This window comes from Carcharhinus amblyrhynchos, unplaced genomic scaffold (assembly GCF_965287045.1).
Source record: "Carcharhinus amblyrhynchos unplaced genomic scaffold, sCarAmb.v2.hapA chromosome_111, whole genome shotgun sequence".
NCBI lineage: Eukaryota > Metazoa > Chordata > Chondrichthyes > Carcharhiniformes > Carcharhinidae > Carcharhinus > Carcharhinus amblyrhynchos.
The window spans coordinates 130,430-156,039 of NW_027649851.1; the positions used below are offsets into that span (position 1 = coordinate 130,430).

The following is a 25,610-nucleotide window of genomic DNA, read 5'->3' on the forward strand; positions in this document are numbered from 1 at the left end:
CATGTTCCCCTCAGCCTTCTCTGCTCTGGAGAAAACAATCCCAGCCTATCCAATCTCTCCTTATAGCTCAAATGCTCCATCCCAGGCACCATCCTGGTGAGTCTCCTCTGCTCCTTCTCAAGCACTATGACAACCTTCCTATAGTGAGGTGACCAGAACTGCACACAGTACTCTAGCTGTGGCCTAACCAATGCTCTGTACAACTCCAACATTACCTCCTTCCTCTTATACCCTATATCATGACTGTTGAAAGTAAGTGTCCCATATACCTTATTAACTATTCTATTCAGCTTCTTGGCCATTTTCAAGAAGCTGCGAATAATTACCCCAAGATCCCTCTGTTCCTCTGAGCTTCCCAATGTCCTGCAATTCAGTAAATACTCCCTCATCTTGTTTCTTTTTCCAGAGTGCATCACCTCACACTTCTCAGGGTTAAATACCATCTGCTACTGCTCTGCACATCTGATCCATCCATCTCTATCATCCAGTAACCTACAGCTTCTCGTTCACTATTTACCACCCTACCAATCTTGGTGTCTTCTGCAAACTTGTTTAACATTCCTTCCTCATTGTCATCTATATCATTTATATATATATAACAAACAAACAAGGTACGTGACTGGGATAGTGGCCTCCAATCACTCAAACAGCCTTTTATCACTACGCTTTGGGGCCTATTACTAATCCATCTCACCAAGTTTCTCTGTATTCCGTGTGCTTTCACCTTCTCGATCAATCTCCCGTGTTGTACCGGGTCAAAAGCTTCGCTAAAATCCATATAAACTACATCAATTGGACTTCCCTCATCCACAAACTTGATTATATTTTTGAAAAAGTCAGACAAATTAGTTAGGCTCAATCCCCAATCAACCCATGCCTTTCCAAGTGGAATTAATTCTCTCCTTCAGAATTTTCCCCACCACTGATGTGAGACTCAGCAGTCTGTAATTTTCATCTCTACCACCCTTTTTGAATAATGGAACCACATTAGCCATCCTCCAGTCCTCTGGCAGTTCTCCCGTGGCCAATAAGGAATTAAACATTTGTATCAGAGCCTTGCAATTTCCTACCTTGCCTCCTGCAGCAGCCAGGGTTGCAATTCATCTGGGCTTGGGGATGTTTAAGCCTCCAATATCTCCTCATTTCCTATGTCAAACTATTCAAAATTCTGACTGATGAAAAGTATTAATTTAACACCCTTCCAATGTCCTGCACCTTCACATACAGGTTGTCCCCTTGGTCTCTAACAAGCCCTACTCTTTCCCTGGTTAACCTCTGCAACTGTAATATAGAGAGAGATCAGGTCACTGTCTGTGTGGAGTCTGCATGTTCTCCCCGTGTCTGCATGGGTTTCCTCCGGGTGCTCTGGTTTCTTCCCACAGCCCAAAAGATGTACTGGTTGGGTGAATCGGGCATGCTAAATTCTCCCTCAGTGTACCCAAACAGACACTGGAGTGTGGCAATACGGGGATTTTCACAGTAACTTCATTGCAGTGTTAATGTCAGCTGATTTGTGACAATGACAAATAAGCTTAATGTATTTATAAAATATCTTTGGATTCCCCCTAATTTTGTTTGTAAGTCTTTTTTCAGTCTCCTTTTTGCTCTTCTAATTGCTTTCTAAGTTCTCTCTTGCACTCCCTATATTCTTCTCGGCTGCAGCTGAATTGCTCCCTTTGGAATTGCTAAAAGTCTTTCTCTTCTGCCAATGTGAAAATGTCTCATTTAGTCAGACAACCTGTCTCCCATCCTTAAACCAGTTCTCCATCCATCTTCATCTCGGAGCTCCAATAGTATCAGCTCTTCCCTGTGTAACAATCTCATGAGGCACCTTAATAAGTATCTTCTTACAAACTAGCTATCCTTCTGTTGCTCGCAGTGCCTTAGTCATACTCTGTCTTTGAGACATTCTCTATCTGTCTGTCTGTCTGTCTGTCTCTCTCTCTCTCTGTATATCTCTCACTCTCAGTCTCTCCCTCTCTCTATCTCTCTTTCTATCTTTCACTCTCTGCCTCCCTGTCTATCTCTCTCTCCCCCATTCTCTCTCTCTTTCTATCCCTCACTCTCTCTCCTTCTCTGTCTCTTTTTAAATCTATTTCTCTCAATCTCTTTCTGTCTCTCACTCTCAGTCTCTCTCTCTCCCCCCTCTTCTCATTGTCTCTTTCTCTTATTCTCTGTCTCTCTCTGTCTCTCTCTCTTCCTATCTCTTACCATCAGTCTCTCTCTCTCTTTCTCTATCTCTCACTCTTTCTCTCCATCTCTTAGTGCCTATTTCTCACTCTCTCTGCCTATTTCTCTCTCTGTCTTCCTCTCTCTCTCTATCTACCTGTTCCTCACTCTCTAGGTGCCTCTCTCTCTCTCTCTCCACCTGTCTATCTCTGGTTACCACTCTGTCTGTGTCTCTGCCTGTTTCCCTCTGTCTGTCTATCTATATCTCTCTCTGGTTGGCTGTCTCACTTTGTGTCTCTCTCCCTGTCTTTCCTTTTGCCTGCCCATCTCTATTATTCTGTCTCACTCTTTCTTCTCTCTCCTTTTCTGCCTGTCTATCTCTGGATGCCTCTCTGTCTCTGTGCTTCCTTCCCTCTATCAGTCTATCTATTTCTCCCCCTGGCTGGTCTCTCTCTCATTCTCTCTCTCTGCCTGTCTCACTTTATGTGTGTGTGTCTCTCTCTCTCTCTCTCAGCTTGCCATTTATATTTTCCTGTCTCTCACTCTCGCTCTCTCTTGTATTTGTGACAATCCACAAACATCAGTTAGCTGTTTTAAGTTTGTTCACGGTGGATATTTTGGGTTACCACATCAGTGGGATAGTTATTACAGGGTCCATCTACATAGGCTTGGTCATAGAAGACAGAGTGTAGTGGTGGGTGTTTTTCAGAATAGAGATCTATAGCTAGTGGTGTTCCGCAGGGATCAGTGCTGGGACCTCTGTTGTTTGTAGTATATATAAATAATCTGGAAGAACATGTGGGTGGTCTGATTAATAAGTTGCGGATGATTGTTGGAGTTGTGGATAGTGCCGAGGATTGTCAGAAGATACAACAGGATATAGATAGATTGGAGACTTGAGCGCAGATGCAGTTTAATCCAGACAAATGCGAGGTGGTACATTTTGGGGGATAAAATTTAGGTGTGATTATACTTTAAGTGGCAGAACACTCGGAAGCATAAACACACAGAGGAATCTGGGCGTGCAGGTCCACAGATCCTCGAAAATGGCAACACAGGCGGCCAAGGTGATTAAGAAGACAGATGCCTTCGTCAGCCAGAGCATCAAGTATAAAAGTTGGCGAGTTATGTTACAGCTGTATAGAACTTTAGTTAGGCCGCATTTTGAGTATTGCGTACCGTTCTGGTCATCACACTATCAGAAGGACATGGAAACTTTGGAGAGAGTGCCAAGAAGGTTCACCAGGATGTTGCCTGGTCTCGAAGGTGTTGAATATGAGGAAAGGTTGAATAAACCAGGATTGTTTTCACTGGAAAGATGGAGGCTGAGGGGAGACCTGATAGAGCTCTACAAGATTATGAGAGACATACACAGGGTTGATAGTCAGAGGCTTTTCCCCAGGGTGGAAATGTCAATTACAAGGGGGCACAGTTACAAGCTCAGAGGGGGAATGTTTAAGGGGGATGTGTGGGGGAAGTTTCTCACGTAGAGAGTTGTGGGTACCTGGAATGCGCTGCTGAGGAGGTGGTGGAAGCAGGCGCATTAGCAACGTTTAATATGTGTCTTGGTAGACACATGAAGAGGTGAATGGAGGGATGAACCACATATTGACACAGGCTTGCTAGGTCAAAGAGCCTGCCCCTGTGCTATACTGCTCTTTGTCTTCATGTAACATCAGTTCTTTAAATATGAAAGAAGTGGCCTGTGAAGGTACACAGGACCAGCCGAGAGTGAATCAATTCCTGGATGTACACCCTGTGTAATTGCACCTTGAAAAGGTGGTGGTGAGCTGCCTTCTTGAACTGCTGCAGTCTCTGAGGTGTAGGTACATCCACAGTAATGTTAGGAAGGGCGTTGCAGGATGTTGACCCAGTGACAGTGGAGAAACTGTGATATATTTCCAAATCAAATACTCCTGGACAGGTATAGTATAGGGTTAGATACAGAGTAAAGCTTCCTCTACACTGTCCCCCATCAAACACTCCCAGGACAGGTACAGCACGGGGTTAGATACAGAGTAAAGCTCCCTCTACACTGTCCCCATCAAACACTCCCAGGACAGGTACAGCACGGGGTTAGATACAGAGTAAAGCTCCCTCTACACTGTCCCCCATCAAACACTCCCAGGACAGGTACAGCACGGGGTTAGATACTGAGTAAAGCTTCCTCTACACTGTCCCCCATCAAACACTCCCAGGACAGGTACAGCATGGGGTTAGATACAGAGTAAAGCTTCCTCTACACTGTCCCCCCATCAAACACTCCCAGGACAGGTACAGCACAGGGTTAGATACAGAGTAAAGCTCCCTCTACACTGTCCCCCCATCAAACACTCCCAGGACAGGTACAGCACGGGGTTAGATACAGAGTAAAGCTCCCTCTACACTGTCCCCCATCAAACACTCCCAGGACAGAGACAGCACGGGGTTAGATACAGAGTAAAGCTTCCTCTACACTGTCCCCCATCAAACATTCCCAGGACAGGTACAACACGGGGTTAGATACAGAGTAAAGCTCCCTCTACACTGTCCCCCATCAAACACTCCCAGGACAGGTACAGCACAGGGTTAGATACAGAGTAAAGCTCCCTCTACACTGTCCCCCATCAAACACTCCCAGGACAGAGACAGCACGGGGTTAGATACAGAGTAAAGCTTCCTCTACACTGTCCCCCATCAAACATTCCCAGGACAGGTACAACACGGGGTTAGATACAGAGTAAAGCTCCCTCTACACTGTCCCCATCAAACACTCCCAGGACAGGTACAGCACAGGGTTAGATACAGAGTAAAGCTCCCTCTACACTGTCCCCCATCAAACACTCCCAGGACAGGTACAGCACGGGGTTAGATACAGAGTAAAGCTCCCTCTACACTGTCCCCCCATCAAACACTCCCAGGACAGGTACAGCACGGGGTTAGATACAGAGTAAAGCTCCCTCTACACTGTCCCCCCATCAAACACTCCCAGGACAGGTACAGCACGGGGTTAGATATAGAGTAAAGCTTCCTCTACACTGTCCCCCCATCAAACACTCCCAGGACAGGTACAGCACGGGGTTAGATACAGAGTAAAGCTCTCTCTCTAAATTCCCAGTTTTGTGCTGAATGAGCTATTGAAAGTTCTGCGGAATGACTGAAGGAATCTGTTGTTTTAGACCCTCTGCCAATGATGTGTTATTAGAAACGTTTTGGAAGTTTAACCCCGCCCCCGCCAGACTCTCTGCTGAAGGAGGTTTGTATTGGGTCAGTCAGTTCTGCTCCTAAACTGACTGTTTGTTTTGGAGGGTTGGCCCTAAGGGTGTTGGCTGCAGGAAGTCGTGCCGAGCCTGGGCAAACTGAAGAAGGGACGCAACATCTTCCATCCCAGGACTGAGACAGCGAATAAAAGCAGCAGGAGACAGGATAGTGTCTGCCTCAGCACTAACGGAAACCAACTCGGTGAGTGCGTGGGCATTGAGAAAGTGACAGAAACAGTGAGGGTGAGCCGCAGTGAGAGGAAATAAAACGGAGAAGCAGACTGTGGGACAGAGAGAAAATGAGAGAATCAGCCTGGCAGACGGAGATAGGGTGAGAGACAGGGAGACAGAGATGGAAAATGAGAGAGGGAGAGAGAAAGCTGGAAAGTGGGATAGAGTGTAAGAATGAGAGCGTGAGGGACAGATAGAGAAAATCATGAGCTGGAGGTAAAAAGAGTGAGAGATGTAAAGAGATGCAAGAGAAAAAGCAAGAAAGAGTAAGACAGAGTGAAGAGAGTGTAAGAGAAGGGAAAAGGAGGGGAAGAGAGAAAGGAAATATAACTTTATTGTCCACACAAAAGTAAATGTTCCTTTGGCTTCAGCTCCAGGGTAACACATAAAATCACATAGTCATCTGTTAAAAAAGTGAATATTTCACCTACATTCACATCTTTGTACATTTATAACATACATCAGAGAATACAAGCACAATACACTGCACGCTGCCACAACAGCGCTTAAAGTAATTAAAAAGCGTGTTAAGTTGGCATTATGTTACTTAGTAAGCACTGAGGGTGAGTAAGCAGGAGTGAGACAGCGAGACGGAACAAGAGAGCACGAAAGTGCAAGTAATAGAGATTGAGAGAGTGAGGAAGAGCAAGAGAGGAGGGAGATAGAGAGATAGATAGTGATGAGGGATTCAGAAAGAGAATAGAAGGAGGGTGAGTGAGAGAGGCTGGGAAAGGTAGAGCGAAAGAGAGCCAGAGCGAGACTGAGATAGGGAGGGGGAGAGAGAGTGAATAAGAGAGACGAGAGGAAGAGTGCAAAAGGGAGCAAGAGAGAGGGGGAGATGGCACAAGGCCAGCCCAGTGGTCAGCAGTGCTACCTTACAGTGCCAGGGACCCAGGTTCAATTCCAGCCTCAGTTGACTGTGCAAAGTCTGCATGTTCTCCCCATGTCTACGAGGGTTTCCTCTGGGTGCCCTAGTTTCCTCCCACAGTCCAAAGACTTGTTAGATTGGCTATGCTAAATTGCCCCTCAGGGGAATTAACAGGATAAATACATGAGGTCACAGGGATCGGGACTGGGTAGGATTGCTGTTGGTGCAGGCTTGATGGGCCTCCTTCTGCACTGTAGGAATTCCATGGTTCGGGGAGACAGAGGATGTGTGTGTGTGTGAGAGAGGGAAGGTGGGAGGAAGTTAGAATGACTGACAGTAAGGAGTAATCATGATGTGGATGTGCCGGCGTTGGACTGGGGTAAACACAGTAAAAAGCCTGACAACACCAGGTTTTAGTCCAACCGGTTTATTTGATAGTAAACTCACAAGCTTTTGAGGGGACTCCCTCTTCGTCAGGTGAACTCTCCATTCATTCAGGTTGGATTAAAACCTGGTGTTGTCAGACTTTTTACAGTAAGGAGTAAGGCAGGATTTAATTCAAACTGTTTCAAACAATTCTAAACCGCTTTCAAACCACGTTTAAATTCCCTTTGAATTTGGATTTCAGGAGCGCGGGAGATGAGGGAGGTAAATGATGCAATTTATTTGCAGTTTTAATCTCCATGTCTATTTGTATCACGGAGAATGCCCGCGGTGATGTTAGTTCCTTCAAATCAAAGAAACATCTGCATAATTAATGCTGTATGGCAAATGTAGAACTTGTTACACAGGGTCAGGAGCAGGCCATTCAGCCCCTTCTCCAGCCTGTTACACAGGGACAGGAGGAGGCCATTCAGCCCCTTCTCCAGCCTGTTACACAGGGACAGGAGGAGGCCATTCAGCCCCTTCTCCAGCCTGTTACACAGGAACAGGAGGAGGCCATTCAGCCCCTTCTCCAGCCTGTTACACAGGAACAGGAGGAGGCCATTCAGCCCCTTCTCCAGCCTGTTACACAGGAACAGGAGGAGGCCATTCAGCCCCTTCTCCAGCCTGTTACACAGGAACAGGAGGAGGCCATTCAGCCCCTTCTCCAGCCTGTTACACAGGAACAGGAGGAGGCCATTCAGCCCCTTCTCCAGCCTGTTACACAGTAACAGGAGGAGGCCATTCAGCCCCTTCTCCAGCCTGTTACACAGGAACAGGAAGCCATTCAGCCCCTTCTCTAGTCTGTTGAACAGAAAGAGGTCAATCAGACCTGTTAGTCCAGGAATGGGGATCTGTTGGATTCTGGGGTTGGATAAGGGTCTGATCCTCTGGTCAGAAATGAAAACCAGGCCTTTAGCTTTTACTTCCTCTGCATTTCATGATTATTCACCTCTGTGTGAACCTTCAGATGTAGAAATGGAACCAGAGATCAAGTTACTAACCTTGTTTCAATGGAACAAAATAAGTGACAGCTACTCATTGGTTCAGTCCTCAAGGAAATGCTTTGACTCTAGGTCAAGCTACTTGACTTGAATTTTACACCATGATTGGCAGTTAACTGTAGTCAGCATCAACTGCTGCATTATACACAGAAAAATCTCTACCAATCAGAGTCTACCTGATGACCAATCAGCACTCTCTCCTCATGGAGTATGAATTTGTTTCTTTCCCTTACTCTGGTATTTGTGTGAACTGTCCTGATGAGTGCAACTCAGAAAGATTTGACAAAACTCTTTTTCACCACAGATCTTGGAATTAGAAAGTCCAAAGTTTGAGGACACCAGTAGCCCATATGTTTGTGTTTGACTGAATTTGAGAAGGAATTTGATTCAGGCTTCACACGAGAAATTCTGATTAACAATGTTAGGTCTGACATACCCACGGCAATAAATCAAGTTAAATTCTTTCACCTGATGTGGATGTCGCTGGCTAGACCAGCATTTATTGCCCATTCCTAATTACCTCTTGAGAAGGTGGTGGTGAGCTGCCTTCTTGAACTGCTGCAGTCTCTGAGGTGTAGGTGCGCCCACAGTGCTGTGAGAGAGGGAGTTCCTGGATTTTGACCCAGTGACAGTGAAGTAACGGTGATATATTTAAGAACATAAGAAATAGGAGCAGGAGTAGATCTAGCCCTTCGAGCCTGCCCCGCCATTCAATAAGATCATGGCTGATCTGAAGTGGATCAGTTCCACTTTCCCACCTGCTCCCCATAACCCTTAATTCCCTTGTCTATCAGAAATCTATCTACCCGTGACTTAATCATATTTAGCGAGGCAGCCTCCACCACTTCAATGGGCAGAGAATTCCAGAGATTCACCACCCTCTGAGAGAAGAAGTTTCTCCTCAACTCCGTTCTAAACTGCGCCCCACCCCGCCCTTATTTTGAGGCTGTGCCCTCTAGTTCTGTTTTCCTTTCTAAGTGGATGGATTGAAAAATTCAGTCATTTCCCAGTCAGGATGGAGAATGACTTGGAGGGGAACCTCCAGGTGGTGGTGTTCCCAGGTATCTGCTGCTCTTGTCCTTTTAGATGGTAGCGGTCTTGGGTTTGGAAGGTGCTGCCTTAGAAACCTTGGCGTGTTCCTGCAGTGCAACTTGCACTCAGCTGCTACTGAGCATGGTGGAGGAGGAAGTGAATGTTTTTAGATCTGGTGTCAATCAAGCGAGTTGTTTTGCCTGTATGGCGTTGAGCTTCTTGAGTGTTGTTGGAGCTGCACCCATCCAGACACTACCATAGCCGAATCCCCTGGAGGTTACCATTGACCAGAAACTGAACTGGACCCAGCCATATAAATACTGTAGCTACCAAAGCAGATCAGAGGCCAGGAATCCTGCGATGAGTAACTCGCCTCCTGTCTCCCCAAAGTCTATCCACCAGCTACACAGCACAATTCAGGAGTGAATTCAGGATGGGATACTCTCTACTTGCCTGGAAGGGCGCAGCTCCAACAACACTCAAGAAACTCAACACCATCTCCAATAAATGTGTTGCTTAGGTGCACTGGCTATGCTAAATGCTGCCTCAGTGTACCTGAACAGGCACCGGAGTGTGGAGACTAGGGGATTTTCACAGTAACTTCATTGCAGTGTTAATGTACACCTACTTGTGATACTAAGAAGTTATATAAAAAAGAACAGCTCTGTGGGTGTATCTGCACCTCAGGACTGCAGGGGTTCAAGAAGGCAGTTCACCACCACCTTCCCAAAGGATAGATATAAATGCTAGTCAGCGACACCCACACCCTGTAAATGATTCAAGATACATCAGAAATAGTTATGAGAGAAATGCTTGATGGGTGTAAAGCTGGGAAACAGGTTTCAAATCTGTGATGCGTTAATGAAATTGTTCTGCTTGTTAAGGGTAGTGGAGGAGCTCTGGGAGCTGATCAGCAGTCCTGGTCAGTTTAACCAGAAGTACAGTCTCCTGATTGGATTCAACCAGACAAAGGAGGATTGGAATTCGGGGGGAAGGATAGGCAAGATTCCGAATAATGGGAATTCAACCGGAATGGGTTGACACGTCCCAATTCCTCAGCTCACTCGTAGAGTCATACAGTGCAGAAAGGCCCTTTGGCCCATCCAGTCCGCACCAATAATATCTACCACTAAAGGCACGTTAATCCCATTTCCACTCTCCATGGAAGGTGCAGGAGTCGGATCAAATAAATCTGGGTTGGACATGTAACGAAGGTGGTGGCGTTCTGAGATCACTTCACAAAGTGCGGCAGCATCTCACTGACAGTGAAAATCCACCTTCCGTTCTTTCATTCGTGGGATGTGGGTGTCTGGTCAGCATTTATTGATGTGGGGATGCTGGCGTTGGACTAAGAAGTCTCACAACACCAGGTTAAGGTCCAACAGGTGTTTTGGTAGCACAATCCACTAGCTTTCAGAGCGCTGCTCAGTGAGTGGGATTTCAGTTCACAAACAGGGCATATAAAGACACAAACTCATTTACAAAATAATGGTTGGGATCAAGGTCTTCAAGTGTTAAAGGTACAGACAATGCGCGTGGAGAGAGGGTTAAGCACAGGTTAAAGAGATGTGTATTGTCTCCAGCAAGGACAGTTAGTGAGATTTTGCAAGCCCAGGTAAGTCGTGGGGGTTACAGATAGTGTGACGTAAACTCAAGCTCCCGGTCGAGGCTGTCCTTATGTGTGGAACTTGGCTATCAGTCTCTGCTCTTTTTTGCAAGATGTGGAGATGCCGGCGTTGGACTGGGGTAAACACAGTAAGAAGTCTCACAACACCAGGTTAAAGTCCAACAGGTTTGTTTGGTAGCAAAAGCCACTAGCTTTTGCAAGCCCAGGCAAGTCATGGGGATTACAGATAGTGTGACATGAACCCAAGATCCTAGTTGAGGCCATCCTCGTGTGCATTGTTGCAAGCCCAGGTAAGTTGTGGGGGTTACAGATAATGTGACGTTTAAGACTTGATTAGCTGTGAAGATTTGCATTCCAACCATTATTTTGTAATTTGAGTTTGTATCTTTATATGCCATTTGTGAACTGAAATCCCACTCACCTGATGAAGGGGTAGCGCTCCGAAAGCTAGTGGCTTGTGCTACCAAACAAACTGTTGGACTTTAACCTGGTGTTGTGAGACTTCTTACAGCATTTATTGCCCATCTCTAGTTACCCTTATTCAGAGGGCAGTTGAGAGTCACCTACATTGCTTTGGCTCTGTAGTCATATGTAGGCCAGACCGGGTAAGGATGGTAGATTTCCTTCCCTGAAGAAACCAGATGGGTTTTCTGGACAAACGACAATAGTTTCAGGATCATCAGTAGATACTTAATTCCAGATATTTTCTATTGAATTCAAATTCCACCATCTGCTGTGGTGGGATTTGAACCCGGGTGCCCAGAACATTAGCTGAGTTTCAGGATTAATAGTCGAGTGATAATACCACTGGGCCACTGCCTCCCCTTGTAAGGCCGGTAATGTCTGGCTGCCAAGATCATCGAAAAGGTTGATGAGATTCAAAGACAGAGCGCATCAGAAATGAGAGGACTCCAGGCACAGGTGGGCAAGAGGAGAAAGCTGGAGAAAGCCAGTGTCAAGGGGAGGCCACGAGCAGTGACCCCAAGGAAGCTGACAGGTTTTGGATGCCTGATGCCAAGAGGAAAAGGGGGTGTGTTGGGAGAAAAAGAGGTGATACAAGGGAAACAAATACGAAGAAAAAAACCTGGAAATAAAGCAGCAGGAAGATGGCAGTGACGGGATATGGGCTGGCATTGCAGAGGCATTGTATCTCGACCTGCCAGCCCTCAGAGCGAGCACATAGAAATGATAAAACAGAATGAGAACCTTGAGGTAAACAGCAGACTGCAAAATTTGTTCTGGAAGTGAGTCTCAGCCAAGCTAGCTTCTTGGTGTTGAGAAACTCCACTTGGCATAAGAACGAAAATCCTTCTGAACCGAAAAACAAGGACATTGAATACAGGAACCTGCTCCAAAGGAGGGTCAAACTCAGAAATGATTCATACTAGACTGAACCAGAGTTTGCAATTCCCAGCCTCTGTTCCTGATGGGCCTGTCAATTGATTTATTATTGTCACATGTATTGGGATACTCTGCAAAGTATTGTCTCTTGGGTGCTATAGGGGGAAGGAAAGGTGAGGGTGCAGAATATAGTGCTACAGTCATAGCTGTTAGGAATGGGTTAACAGACCTTCCAATTAAGTCCTAATTTGATGTTAATTATTCAGTAGAAGTCATTGATATATAAAAGGGCGTGGGGGTGGTGGTGGTTAGAGGAGAATTGTGTGTGGAGTTGGGCCAAAGGAATAGTTTATGAAGGTGCTGAACTTGTGTTTTGTTTGTTGAACTGCAACCAAGAGAGTAAAGCAGTGGTAGCAAAGGATGGTTGCTGGTTCCAAGTAAAGGGCTGCAAGTTGTGGCTTTTTCAAAAAAAAGACTTCACTCAAATTCTAATCAACAAAAGAGGAAACAATGAAATGGCTGAACCTGGAGTAGAAGTGTCAGGATGTGACCACCCACCATTATTCTCACACTAAACCTTTTGACCAATGGAGAAGTGAAGTCATCATGTGGACTAAGGTAACTCAGCCTTTTGGCTAAGACCAAGTGTAGTATTGACATGCTATGCTTGGTTGAAGTCATTAGGTTACATTTTAGTTTCACTTGAAGCAATTTTTAAAAGTGGTATCTTGGCCTTTTGGTTAAGATGCAAATGAGCACAAGCCTTGGAGGAAGTGCTCTTTCTACTCCAATCAGCTTGGATCATGTAGACCAAGTCCAAGACAAGAGGTGAGAGCCCTGTCTTAGCTTGGATTGGGAATGTCTCAACTTGTTGAGACTCTGAATTGGACTTGATTTGATTGAATTGGAATAAAAACAAAACTTTAAAAAACTAAGGTAACCAGTTTGGGGGAAAGAAAACAAGAATGGCCTTGGCTCTTTACCAGAGAGAAGTCAAATCGGATGCAAAATATTTTCCAAACTGGAGTTGGAACAATTGGACTGGGAGGAAGGTCTGGATTCTTTATGGATAAGATCTGTCAAAAGGACGACTTATTGAGTGTGTATGAAGCCTGGTCAGATTTTGACAGTTTTCAGAAATCAGATAATATTTCTGTTGAGCAACATGTGATGCAATTTAATAAAATATACATAAGGCTGCAAAAATGCTGCCTGGAAATGCATTTAAGTTACTGGGCTGTGCTAAAGTTACAAATCTGGATAGGCTCCTGGTTTTGACAGGAGTTAAATGTGGAGACAAATATCTTATGATCAAAAGTCAGAGGCTTTAAAAAAAAATTTTTAGGGAAACATTCTATCCCCATAGCTTTTTATGATACAAATGGGTCAGTCAGTGATAAAACCAGAGGAAGATACACTGTTAATCAGATGGTGAGACTGTACAGACATAAGCAGCCAAAGTGTATGGCAGAAGATTGTCACCCAGAAATTACGTTGACAGAAACCCCTTTAATGTCTACAACTGGAGGAAAGATATGGAGAGTTGTTACAGAAAAATGAACCCCAGAAATGCCCTGGGTATGATTAATCAGTGTTTTTGGTATCATTATGCTTCCAACTGTCTGAAATGATCTAATACTATGTGGTTTCAAACATGACAGGGCAGAAATGGAAGAGGAAAGAGATAGTTACCAGAAAGAAGGCATTGTCTTAATTTTACTTCCTGCAATGAGTTTTGGATGCGGAGTCCTTTAATTGTGCTGTATTATACAATGGCTACAGATCTACCATTTGTGACTGGTTAAAATATTACATGGACTCTTTAAATGCTGAAAACCAGAACAAGGTTAAAGAATTTAACAAAGTTTCAGGTTTGGGGATGATAATACCCTGAAGTCACTGAAGAGTGGTAATTCCTTGCAATATTGCTGGTGTGAATCATTCATTAGCACAGATGTTGTGTCAAGTGAGATATCTTTTGCTTCTGAGTAGACCATTGATGAAGAAAGTACACCCAAAGCTGGATGTGGAAAATGATAAGGCAATAGCTTTTGAAAAAAAAAAGTGGACTTACAATTTACACAGACACTAGTGTATTCCACTAATGACAGAGTAAAATGTCATTAGCAGCTGGAAATGGGACCTTAGCAGATTAAAAAGCTCATTGTGTTGAAGCTGCATTGGCAATTTGCACATTCCTCTCAGGTTGCAAATTTTATTAAAGGATGCAGGTATAGGAGATGAGGACTCTTCTTAGCTGGTCAAACAGATGAGTGGTCAGTGTGAGGTTTGTAGGAAGTACAGAAGAACACCATGACCAATAGTAACTTTACCCTTGGCCAGAGATTTTGGTGAAATTATAGCCATGGACCCTAAGACTGACTGCAGCAAACAATGTCTTCATTTTGCACTTTGTAGATTTAGCAACCAGATTTAATCAAACAACAGTTGTCTGTAGTAAAGGAAAGGGTAATCCTGGTTCAGATCATGGAAAATGGATAGGGACAGAAATGGGGCCATCAGCAAAGTTCCTTACAGACAATGGGGAGGAATTTGCTAATGATGAGTTTGGGGATAAGTGTGAAAACATGAATACAGCTGTGGAAAGCCCATTTAGTAATGGGGTATGTGAGAGGAATCACGTGATAATAAATGACATGATCTGGAAAATTTTGATAGACCAAATTGCAAGTTAGATTCAGCCTTAACATAGGCAGTGCATGCAAGGCATTCATTGCAGATGGCTGGGGGCTATAGACTGTATCAATTAGTATTCGGTAGAGATCCTAAAATTCCTTTTTTTTTTGAATGACCAGCCTCCGACTTGAAGGGACTACAGTTAGCGCTGCCTTTGACCACTTAAATGCATTGCATATGGGTAGAAGAGCATTCCTGGCAGCAGAAGACTTGAAGTTAAATAAATGGCGTGTGATGTGATAACTGGTTCCAATGCACCTCGCCATGGTGCATCTACAGTTTGGTATTTTTTGGTAAAATTGGTTTTGTTAAAATTAGGCTGTTGCCAGTTGAAAGCAGATCCTGTGATGTTTTACTGGCTGTATTGAGGAAAGCTTTCTTGTAAGAACGTGGAGCAGGCCATCTAGCCCTTCGAGCCTGCCCCGCCATTCAATAAGATCATGGCTGATCTGTCGTGGCTCAGTTCCACTTTCCCGCCCTCTCCCCATAACCCTTAATCCCCTCTCTTATCAAAAACCCATCAACCCGCGTCTTAAAAATATTTAGCGAGGCAGCCTCCACCACTTCAACGGGCAGAGAATTCCAGAGATTCACCACCCTTTGAGTGAAGAAGTTCCTCCTCAACTCCGTTCTAAACCGCCTCCCCTTTATCTTGAGGCTGTGCCCCCTAGTCCTACTGTCTTTTTTGAGCGGGAAGAGTCTCTCCACCTCTATCCTATCCATCCCATTCATCATCTTATACGTCTCAATGAGATCTCCCCTCATTCTTCTAAACTCTAACGAGTACAAGCCTAGTTTATTCAGCCTCTCCTCATAGCTCAATCCCCTCAACTCCGGTATCAGCCTAGTAAACCTCCTCTGCACTCCCTCCAAGGCCAAAATATCCTTGCGCAGGTGCGGCGCCCAAAACTGCACACAATACTCCAGCTGCGGCCTCACCAATGCCCTATACAGCTGCAGCAAGACCTCCCTACTTTTATATTCAATCCCCCTCGCTATGAAGGCCAGCATCCCATTCGCCTTCCTGACCACCTGCTGCACCTGCAAGCTGGGTTTTTGCGACTCATGCACAAGGACCCCGAGGTCCCTCTGCACCGTCGCCTGCTGCAGTTTTTCGCCACGTAAGTAATAATCCTTCCTACCATTCTTCCTACCAAAGTGGACCACCTCACACTTGCCAACATTAAATTCCATTTGCCATTTCCTGGCCCATTCGCCCAGCCTATCTAGATCCTTCTGCAGACTCTCCACACCCTCCGCACAATTTGCCTTTCCCCAATCTTGGTGTCGTCAGCAAACTTCGACACCCTGCACTCGGTTCCCTCCTCCAGATCATCTATATAAATGGTAAATAGCTGAGGCCCCAGCACTGACCCCTGGGGCACCCCACTAGTCACCAACCGCCAATCCGAATAGCACCCATTGACCCCCACTCTCTGCCTCCTATTTGACAACCAATCCTCTATCCACGCTAACACCCTACCCCCAACTCCATGTCCCCTGACCTTCTGCAATAACCTCTTGTGAGGTACCTTGTCAAACGCCTTCTGAAAATCCAGAAAGACCACATCCACCGGCTCTCCTCTATCCACTGCCCTAGACACATCCTCATAGAACTCCAGTAAATTTGTCAGACACGACTTCCCTTTAATGAAACCGTGTTGCATCTGCCCTATCAAGCAATTCCCTTCAAGATGCCTTCAAGTAAGTGGATGCATTTAGAGTAGCTAAGAGTAGTGGGCGAGAAGAGGATTGGGAGAGGTTTAAATGTCAACAAAGAATGACAAAGAAGTTGATAAAGAAGGGTAGGATAAACTATGAAGCTGGGCTCGCGCTTAATATAAAAAAGATAACAAGAGTTTTTATAAATACATAAAAAGGAAGAGGCTGGCTAGGGTGAACGTTGGACCCTTAAAGGATGAGAGGGGGGACTTAGTGGTAGGGGATGGGGATATGGCTGAGGCCTTGAATAACTTCTTTGTTTCGGTCTTCACGGAGGAGGACGTGAATAATTTGCCGGGTGTTAGCGATGGAAAGATGGTAGGAGTGGAGGGCCTGAATGACATTATTGTTACGAGAGGTGGTGCTCAACAGACTGGAGGGGCTGATTGTGGACAAGTCCCCAGGACTGGATGGATTGCATCCAAGGGTTCTGAAGGAGATGGCGGAGGTGATAGTGGATGCCTTGGTGGTTATTTTCCAAATGTCGCTGGATTCTGGGGAAGTGCCGGAAGATTGGAAAACAGCTAATGTTACGCTGTTGTTTAAGAAGGGTGGTGGGCAAAAGGTGGGGAATTATAGGCTGGTTAGTTTAAGGTCTGTTGTAGGAAAAATGTTAGAATCCGTGATCAAGAAGAAAATAACGAGGCATCTTGAGAATTGTTTGGTAGAGCAGACGCAGCACGGTTTCATTCAGGGGAAGTCGTGTCTGACAAATTTATTGGCATTCTGAGGATGTGTCTAGGGCGGTGGATGTGGTCTGTCTTGATTTTCAGAAGGTGTTTGACAAGGTGCCTCACGAGGTTATTGCAGAAGGTCAGGGGGCATGGAGTTGGGGGTAGGGTGTTAGCATGGATAGAGGATTGGCTGTCAGATAGGAGGCAGAGAGTGGGGGTCAATGGGTGCTATTCGGATTGGCGGTTGGTGACTAGTGGAGTGCCCCAGGGGTCGGTGCTGGGGCCTCAGCTATTTACCATTTATATAGATGATCTGGAGGAGGGAACCGAGTATATGGTGTCAAAATTTGCTGATGACACCAAGATTGGTGGAACGGCAAATTGTGCGGTGGATGTGGAGAGTCTGCAGAAGGATCTAGGTAGGTTGGGTGAATGGGCCAGGAACTGGCAAATGGAATTTAATGTTGGCAAATGTGAGGTTGTCCACTTTGGTAGGAATAATGGTAGGAAGGACTATTACTTATGTGGCGAAAAACTGCAGCTGGGGGTCCTTGTGCATGAGTTGCAAAAATCCAGCCTGCAGATGGTCAGGAAGGCTAATGGGATGCTAGCCTTCATAGCGAGGGGGATTGAATATAAAAGTAGGGAGGTCTTGCTACAGCTGTATAGGGCACTGGTGAGGCCGCAGCTGGAGTACTGTGTGCCATTTTGGTCGCTGCACTTATGCAAGGATATTTTGGCCTTGGAGGGAGTGCAGAGGAGGTTTACTAGGCTGATTCTGGAGTTGAGGGGGTTGAGCTATGAGGAGAGGCTGAATAAACTAGGCTTGTACTTGTTAGAGTTTAGAAGAATGAGGGGAGATCTCATTGAGACGTATAAGATGAATGGGATGGATAGGATAGAGGTGGAGAGGCTCTTCCAGCTCAAAGGACAGTAGGACTAGAGGGCACAGCCTCAGGATAAAGGGGGGGTGGTTTAGAATGGAGTTGAGGAGGAACTTCTTCACTCAAAGGGTGGTGAATCTCTGGAATTCTCTGCCCGTTGAAGTGGTGGAGGCTACCTCGCTAAATATTTTTAAGACGCGGGTTGATGGGTTTTTGATAAGAGAGGGGATTAAGGGTTATGGGGAGAGGGCGGGAATGTGGAACTGAGCCACGACAGATCAGCCATGATCTTATTGAATGGCAGGGCAGGCTCGAAGGGCTAGATGGCCTACTCCTGCTCCTGTTTCTTATGTTCTTATCTTTGTGATGCATGTTGATTTTTTTTTGTGGGATGTTGGTAGTGATGTTGAAGCTATTGTCATTTCTGGGCTGAGAAAGTAATTCAAGGTATTTATACAGGCACTTTTTTGGCATGGCCAATCAGCCTAACCTGCACACTTTTGGACTGTGGGAGGAAACCAGAGAATGTGTGCACTCCACACAGCCAGTGATCCAAGCTGTGAATCAAACCCAGGTCCCTGAAGCTTTGAAGCAGCACTGCTAACCACTGTGCCACCCTAGAAATAGTGATACTTGTGGGGAGCAGCAATTTCTTTTTAACTGTGTGGTTTTATCAGTGGTTTTGATCCATCAACTCTGGGTTATGGGCCCAGCATGCTTTTGCTGCACCACTCTGATATCTAGAGCCAAGAAGATCTTTTGAAATAACCTTTTCTGCTGTGGTTTGTAAGACACAGGAACTCCATTTGGCCAATTAAATTGGCTAGGTAGACAGACCAGAATGGACACTAGAGTGGAGTACAAAAATGAATGATCCCAAAGTAGAAGACAATGAGAACAAACAAAACATTGGCCAAATTAAAAATGCAGGAGTGTTTTTGAGATTCCTGTTTTTGGGTGATCTTGGGCACCTGACACTCATAGTTTACAGTGATGCACCCCATGCCAATTTGTGTGATGGATTTTCAAGCACAGGAGATTTTATAATGTTTCTTTTAGGGGAAAATGTTGCCCCCTTGTGTGGGAAACAGTGTTGTAAAAAGCACATTGGCCACAGACACTAAACCTTGTGGAGGCAGTGGATATGGCCTTTTACATATCATACATATTAACAGAAATTTTGGGGTTTGGGCATTCAGGTAAAATACCCATTGTGTCACATTGACAAATTCCTGCAGGGAGGAAAATGTGCATTCTGCAAAAAGTGTAAATAAATGAGAAGATTGAGGATCAACATAGACAGCTTAAAGCAGATGCTGGACAAAGGGGAAATATCAAAAAATTAAATAGCAAAGCAATTGGATAACTCTTAGCTACTAAGAGGGATTAGTTCGAAGAAACCTTAGGACATTAAGGAAGGGCATATCTTTCTCAATGTGTTTGTTTTTCAGAATTATAAAAAAGGGGAAATAGTGTGTTTTGTGTTTTCTGTAGAAACAATATTCACTTTTTTCTCTGAGGGGAGACTGTTAGGAATGGGTTAAGTCTTCCAATTAAGTCCTAATTTTATGCCAACCATATAAAGGGGCGACAGGTGGCACTGGGTTATTGGTAGAGAATTATGTGGAGTTTGTTCCTAGAAATGTAGTTTATGAAGAAGTGAACTTGTATCTCCTTTACTGAATGCAACTGAGGCTGAAACAATCTCTAGGGTGTAGAGAAAGATCAGCTTAATATTAAGGTAGGTCCATTCAAAAGTCTGGCAGCAAGGAAGAAGCTGTTCTTGAGTCAGTTGGTACATGATCTCAACTTTTGTATCTTTTTTCCTGACTGAATGTGGGAGAGAGAATGTCTGGGGTGCATGGGGTCCTTGATTATGTTGGCTGCTTTCCCAAGGTAGCGTGAAGTGCAGACGGAGTCAATGGATGCGAGGCTGGTTACCATGATGGATTGGGCTACATTCACAACACTAGTTTCTTGTGGTCTTTGTCAGAGCAGGAGCCATACCAAACTGTGATACAACCAGAAAGGATGCTTTCTATGGTACATAGAACATAGAACATAGAGCTTTACAGCGCAGTACAGGCCCTTTGGACCTCGATGGTTCCACTGGTCAGCGCAACAATCTAATGACCCTCTAACCTAAACTATTCCAATGTTATCCATATGCCTATCCACTGACCATTTGAATGCCCTTAAAGTTGTGAGAAACGCAGCTCACAGTCAAACAATTTAGTCGAGTCAAGTTCCGAAGGAGCAAGATATTTTATTTAACGTTCTATGGTGTCTCTGTAAAAGTTGCTGAGAGATGCACATCCCCTCTCTCTGTAATCTCCTCCAGCCCCTATAATCCTGTGCACATGGCTCAGGTCTTGTAGTCCCAAAATTTTGTGCATCTGCAATTTTAACCTTTCCAGCTTGCCAAGTCTTCAGCTGTCTGGACCCTACGCTCCTGAATTACCTCCCTCATCCCCTGCTTGTTCTCTAAGATGCTGCTTAAAGCCTGGCAGCTTTGACCAAGTTTTGGTCATGTGACTGGCTATTCTTTGAAGGAGGCCACGGTCTAAGCCTTTGATCTGAGGTGCCTTGGGCAGTGTCTACCATGTGAAGGACACAACATCAATGCAACTGGTTCTGGATAGCAATACAGAGAAGCAAGATGAAAGTATCAGATTTCACAGGAGGAGCAGTGGCAGAGCTCTGACTGGACAAGAGGAGCACTCCCATGAGCCACAAGATTTGGGACTCTTGTTTCTATAGCAACCGCTTCCTGTCTGTCTGAACTGTGACTTTCACAGGATGAGTCTGGCCCCAACACCTCCAAGCTGCAAAAAAACCTAAAAGTACAATCAGATCATTGTCTGCACACTGGTAACAGGGCATCGATTCAACTCAATAACCCAGGCACCATCCACTAGGCTCCAAACACACCTTCAGTCCTGAGGGAGGACCGCATTGTCAACAGGTCAGTGTTGAGGGAGGGCTGCAGACTGGAATCTAATTGAGGGGTTTAGGTGGTTTTGTTTATAGAATAACAGACTTCTGGGAGTGAAGGACGAACCTGAATCTAATGGAAGAGTTTGTTTATAGAATAACAGATACCCAGCAATGAGTTACAGACTAGAATGAGGGTTGGAAAATATTCCAGTCGTGCTAATTTAACCAATTTATTTCCCTTTAGTGGCCATGATGTCAGAACTGGATTATCACCACATCGTTGTAACTGATGATACGGCAGCAGGGGTAAGAATGTTCATCTCTAACAGCTTCATACTGCAAGACATGCTGACACTACTATTAAAGGAATGTTCCTTTATACCTAGTCCACAATTTTTTTTCTTCTCTCTCCCTTTCCTGGTTTTCATTATAGGCAGGATTTTACAGCCCTGATCATCCCAAACCGAAAATCCCACCCAAGGTCAACAGACCTTCCCATTGCCCAACCGTCCTTAAGCAGGGCAGTAAAATTCCAGCCTCTTTCTCCTTTCTCTCTCTAAGCTCATTCCCTTTTCCCTCCCTCTATCTCCCCTCTGCAGTTTCACTCTATACCTGTATCACTTGATGTCCCTCATTCTACTCCTCTCTCACCTGCTTTCTCTAGTATTTTATTTCAGTTTTAGCATTGTATTGACTTCTGTTTCTCTCCTGACTTTTTCTGCTTTCCCTACCCCTCTTACTATCATCTCACCTCACTTCACTCCTTGCTCTGTCTTTCACTTTCTCTCTCCCTCATTGTGCTCTCTCTGTCAATCCCATGCTCCCCATCTTTCCTTGATTGTCAGTCTTTGTTTTACTCTCTCTTCTCTTTAATGCTCTCTCCCTTTCTCTCCTTTCATTATCACTTTCTCCAGACCTTAACTTTAATCACTCTCATTTCACATTCTCTTTATTTTTCCATTTCACTCTGTCTCAGTATTCTTTGTTTCTGTTTCTCCCCTCTTTTTTTCTGTCTATCTTTCGCTCTTCCTGCTATCTGTCTCTCTCCTCTCCCCCTCTTCTTCTTCTATCATTAGTTCTCTCTCCTTCTCCCTGCTGTCTGGCATGTGCTCTCTATATCTCCTCTTCTTTCCTACTTACTTGCTATCTGTCTCCCTGACATCCAGCTCTCTCTAATCCTTTTTTTTCCTTTTTTCTCACTTACTCTCTCTCTCCCTGACTTTCTATTTTTCTCTCCTTCTCCTTTTAATGTCCGGCTTTGTCTCATGCGAGTTTTGTCATGTGATCACTAAGTCTAGTATGTGATCGTCAATCATCTGTTTTGCCTCAGTCTAGATCAGGCATTTGTACAGTTCACAGCCACACAATAAACCTGCATTGTTGTTTTGTGTTCAACCACATGTTTGTCATATTCTTTCATCCCAAGGGTATGGTACAGAATAAGAAAGAATATTGGCTTTTAGACAGAAAAGAAAATTGAACCTTTTTAACAGTTGATGTTGAGGCAGATCCAACAAGTCAGCAATTGCCCTAGTATCAGGTTGACAAGGTTGTTGCACAGAAATAAAAACAAATTACTGCAGATGCTGAAATCTGAAACCAAAAGAGAATGCTGGAAAATCTCAGCAGGCCTCAACATTTGTTAAAAGTTCACCTAGACTCAACGTCAGCTCTTTTCTCTCCTTACAGATGCTGCCAGACCTGCTAAGAGAAAAGAGATGCCCATTATTGAAAATGAAAACCAGCACCTCGGAGTTCAGGCTGCAGAGAGTGCTCAGGCATGGCGAGAGACAGATCTCTTGTGTTGCAAGCTGCTACAATTGGCAAATTCCACAATATTAACTAAACCATTTGTATAAGGGAAGCACCAGCAGAGTATGAGCGAGACCCAGTATCATTGAAAAATGGTGGGATAATTTGGTGCCATTGGTCCATTTGAGGAATATAGTGAAAATCTGAAGTTCAAATATTTCATACTATATACTAGCCAATAAGATTTTGGAGGATGTTTTAAACATCCTGCTTTACATAATACCATCAGCAGTAAAACTTCAACTACTACAAAGTCTGCTCCAGCCTGAGATACCTAGTTGCTAAACATTTGACTGGAATTCTCCAGCCATTCATGCCCTGTTGCTGTTGTAAGTGAGGAGGAGAATGTGGTGCTTAGCCAAATCTCCATTTATTGCAGTGGGACCAGAGATTCCTGCTGGTGCAAACAGCTGTAAAATTCCAGTAATTGAGCTGTAACTAAAATACTGGATGAAAATTATTCATCCAGTCCATTAATTACTGAGTGTTACACTTCACAAAATTATTCTGCTGGAAGGAGAAAAAAGAACATTTTCTTGCAATCCTAAAGCATCTTGTAAAGAACTGTGAATTTGACTCTCTGGATGATATGTTAGAGACCGACTGGTTTGTGGGCTAAGGCAGAGATTGCTAATTAAACTTGACACAAGTCTGCAAACAGCCTCAGATGAACATTTCAATGGGGTTTGCTGGTAAAGAGGCTTTTCAGCTCAGAAGACACATGGGTATACTGAATGCTTGCTGCCCAGAGAATGTCTACCTGATTCCAGCATCCACAGTGTTTTGCTTTTATCTTAATGTCTACCTGGCAATGGACATGTTATCAGTGTGCCAAAATGGTCCACTCACAAGCTGGTTGCTGGAGCAAGGACAGCCAGTGCAAAACTAATGTTAAAATTGGGCACAGAGTATGACCTTGCTGGAGCAAACTAGTTTATCCAGAAGACTATGTCCAAAGAAACAGCACAACTAAACAGAGGAGGAGGGGGGAGCAGGGAGTGTGGAAGAGAAAAATAACAAGAACAATGTAGACATAGCATGACATAAGAATAAGACTTCAGTTATTTTCAGTTCAATGTGAATCATGTCGGTTCAGGGTAGTTCCAAAATTGAATGGAGTGCCTATTTAAAAATAGAGATACATATAGGGGCGGAATCTCCTTAATTGCGTACTGTTGAAGTCAGCACATGTCACACTGAGGAAATAGTGTCTCATAATCAAAGTAGAGCTAAGTGGGCAGAGCTGCCACTCCATGTTGTCAAAGAAGCTTTTTCAGCTCTCTTGGCTTGAAGATAACATCGATCTGGAATGCTGTGACCAGGTTAGTTGATTGTAAGTCAGATCTACAGAGCAGCTTTAGAAATACAGCAGAGTATTTGAGGACACAGAGGTCCAGGAAAAGGGTACAAGTAGACTTAGGCTGGCTGTTATGCTTGAGTCTGAGAGTCTCAGAGCTAGAGCAGTACCTTATGGCATAGGTCCAAAGGCAGAATCTGATCTGATAAGATACATTGTGGACACAGGAGTCTTAGAACCCATCAGTACAGATGCAATAGGGGTCACCCAATCACTTGTAATGAAATAGGATGAGACTATACACATCTGCAGACATTTCAAAACCACAATCAATCCAGTTATGTGCACAGATCAATACCCATACCTTTGTTTGAGGATTTGTTCATCAGCCAAGCAGGAGGTCCAAGGTTTAGCAAATAACCTATTGCTGGTCTACCTGCAAATGAATGTCACAGCTGAATCTCAACACCTGCTCACCATAACACAAACGCCTATCCTCCAAGAGATTGCCTTTTGGAATAACACCAGCAATCATTTTATTCCAATGATCCATGGACCAGAACCTCAGTGGTTTACAGGGGTACAATGTAATTTTGATGACTGGTACCAATGAACATGAAAGTTTACTTAACCTAAAGCCACATTCAAAGGTGTTGGCAGGAAAGATTTCTTTGAAAAATCAATACAATATTCAGGCCATGTGATTGATTGCAAGAGTTTACACAAGGCATCAAAGAAGGTAGCGAAGAACAGGGTGGCACAATGGTTAGCACTGCTGCCTCTCAGCACCAGGGACCCAAGTTCAATTCTGGCTTCAGGTCACTGGGCAGAATCTACACATTCTCTGTGTCTGCATAGGCTTCCTCTGGGTGCTCCAGTTACCTCCCACAGTCTGAAAGATGTGCTGGTTAGGTGTGTTGGCCATGCAAAATTCTCCCTGTGTACCCAAACAGGTGCCAGAGTGTGGTGACAAGGGAATTTTCATAGTAACTGTATTGCTGTGTTAATGTAAGCCTACTCATGATACTCATAAATAAACTTTAAAAAAAGAACAAGGGCTGAATGGGCTAATTCTGCTTCTAGTTTCTATGAAGGCCCTACAACCAACGAACGTAACACAGTTAAGATAATTCCTAGGGTTGGTGAATTATTTATAGGAAATTTGTTCCAAATTTTAACTTGGTGGCACAGTGGTTAGCACTGCTGCTTCACAGCTCCAGGGTCCTGTGTTCAATTCCCCGCTCGGGTCACTGTCTGTGTGGAGTTTGCACATTCTCCTTATGTCTGTGTGGGTCTCCTCCCACCTTCCAAAGATGTGCGAGTTAGGTTGATTGGCCATGCTAAGAAATTGCCCCTTAGTGTCCAGGGTAGCGGAGGTTAGAGGGATTAGTGGGTAAAATATGTAGAGATATGGGGGTAGGGCCTGGGTGGGATTGTGATTGGTGCAGACTTGACAGGCCGAAGGGCCTCTTTCTGCACTGTAGGGTTCAATGATTCTTAATGACCTTGCTTAAACCTTTTGCATAATTTGCTCAACACAATAAGCTGAGAATAGACACCAGAGCGTGAAAAGCTTGTCAGTTAAAGAAGCACTGACGAAGTCAGAAGTGTTGGTACATTTCAACCTGAAGTTAGGATTCCACCTTACCTGTG

At 44.5% G+C, this 25,610-nt stretch overlaps 1 protein-coding gene across 1 annotated transcript in view; it reads left to right on the top strand.

Annotated features, from left to right (window-relative positions):
- The first annotated feature begins 5,463 nt into the window (after positions 1 to 5,463).
- The window catches only part of LOC145338620 (AMP deaminase 3-like), a 52,826-nt gene continuing 32,679 nt past the window's right edge, over positions 5,464 to 25,610 (top strand). Inside the window, exons 1-2 of the mRNA XM_080182996.1 lie at positions 5,464 to 5,610; positions 21,093 to 21,154. Of these exons, the coding sequence (XP_080039122.1) occupies positions 21,098 to 21,154 (57 nt within the window). The 5' untranslated portion in view covers positions 5,464 to 5,610; positions 21,093 to 21,097. The remainder of the gene's footprint in view (positions 5,611 to 21,092; positions 21,155 to 25,610) is intronic.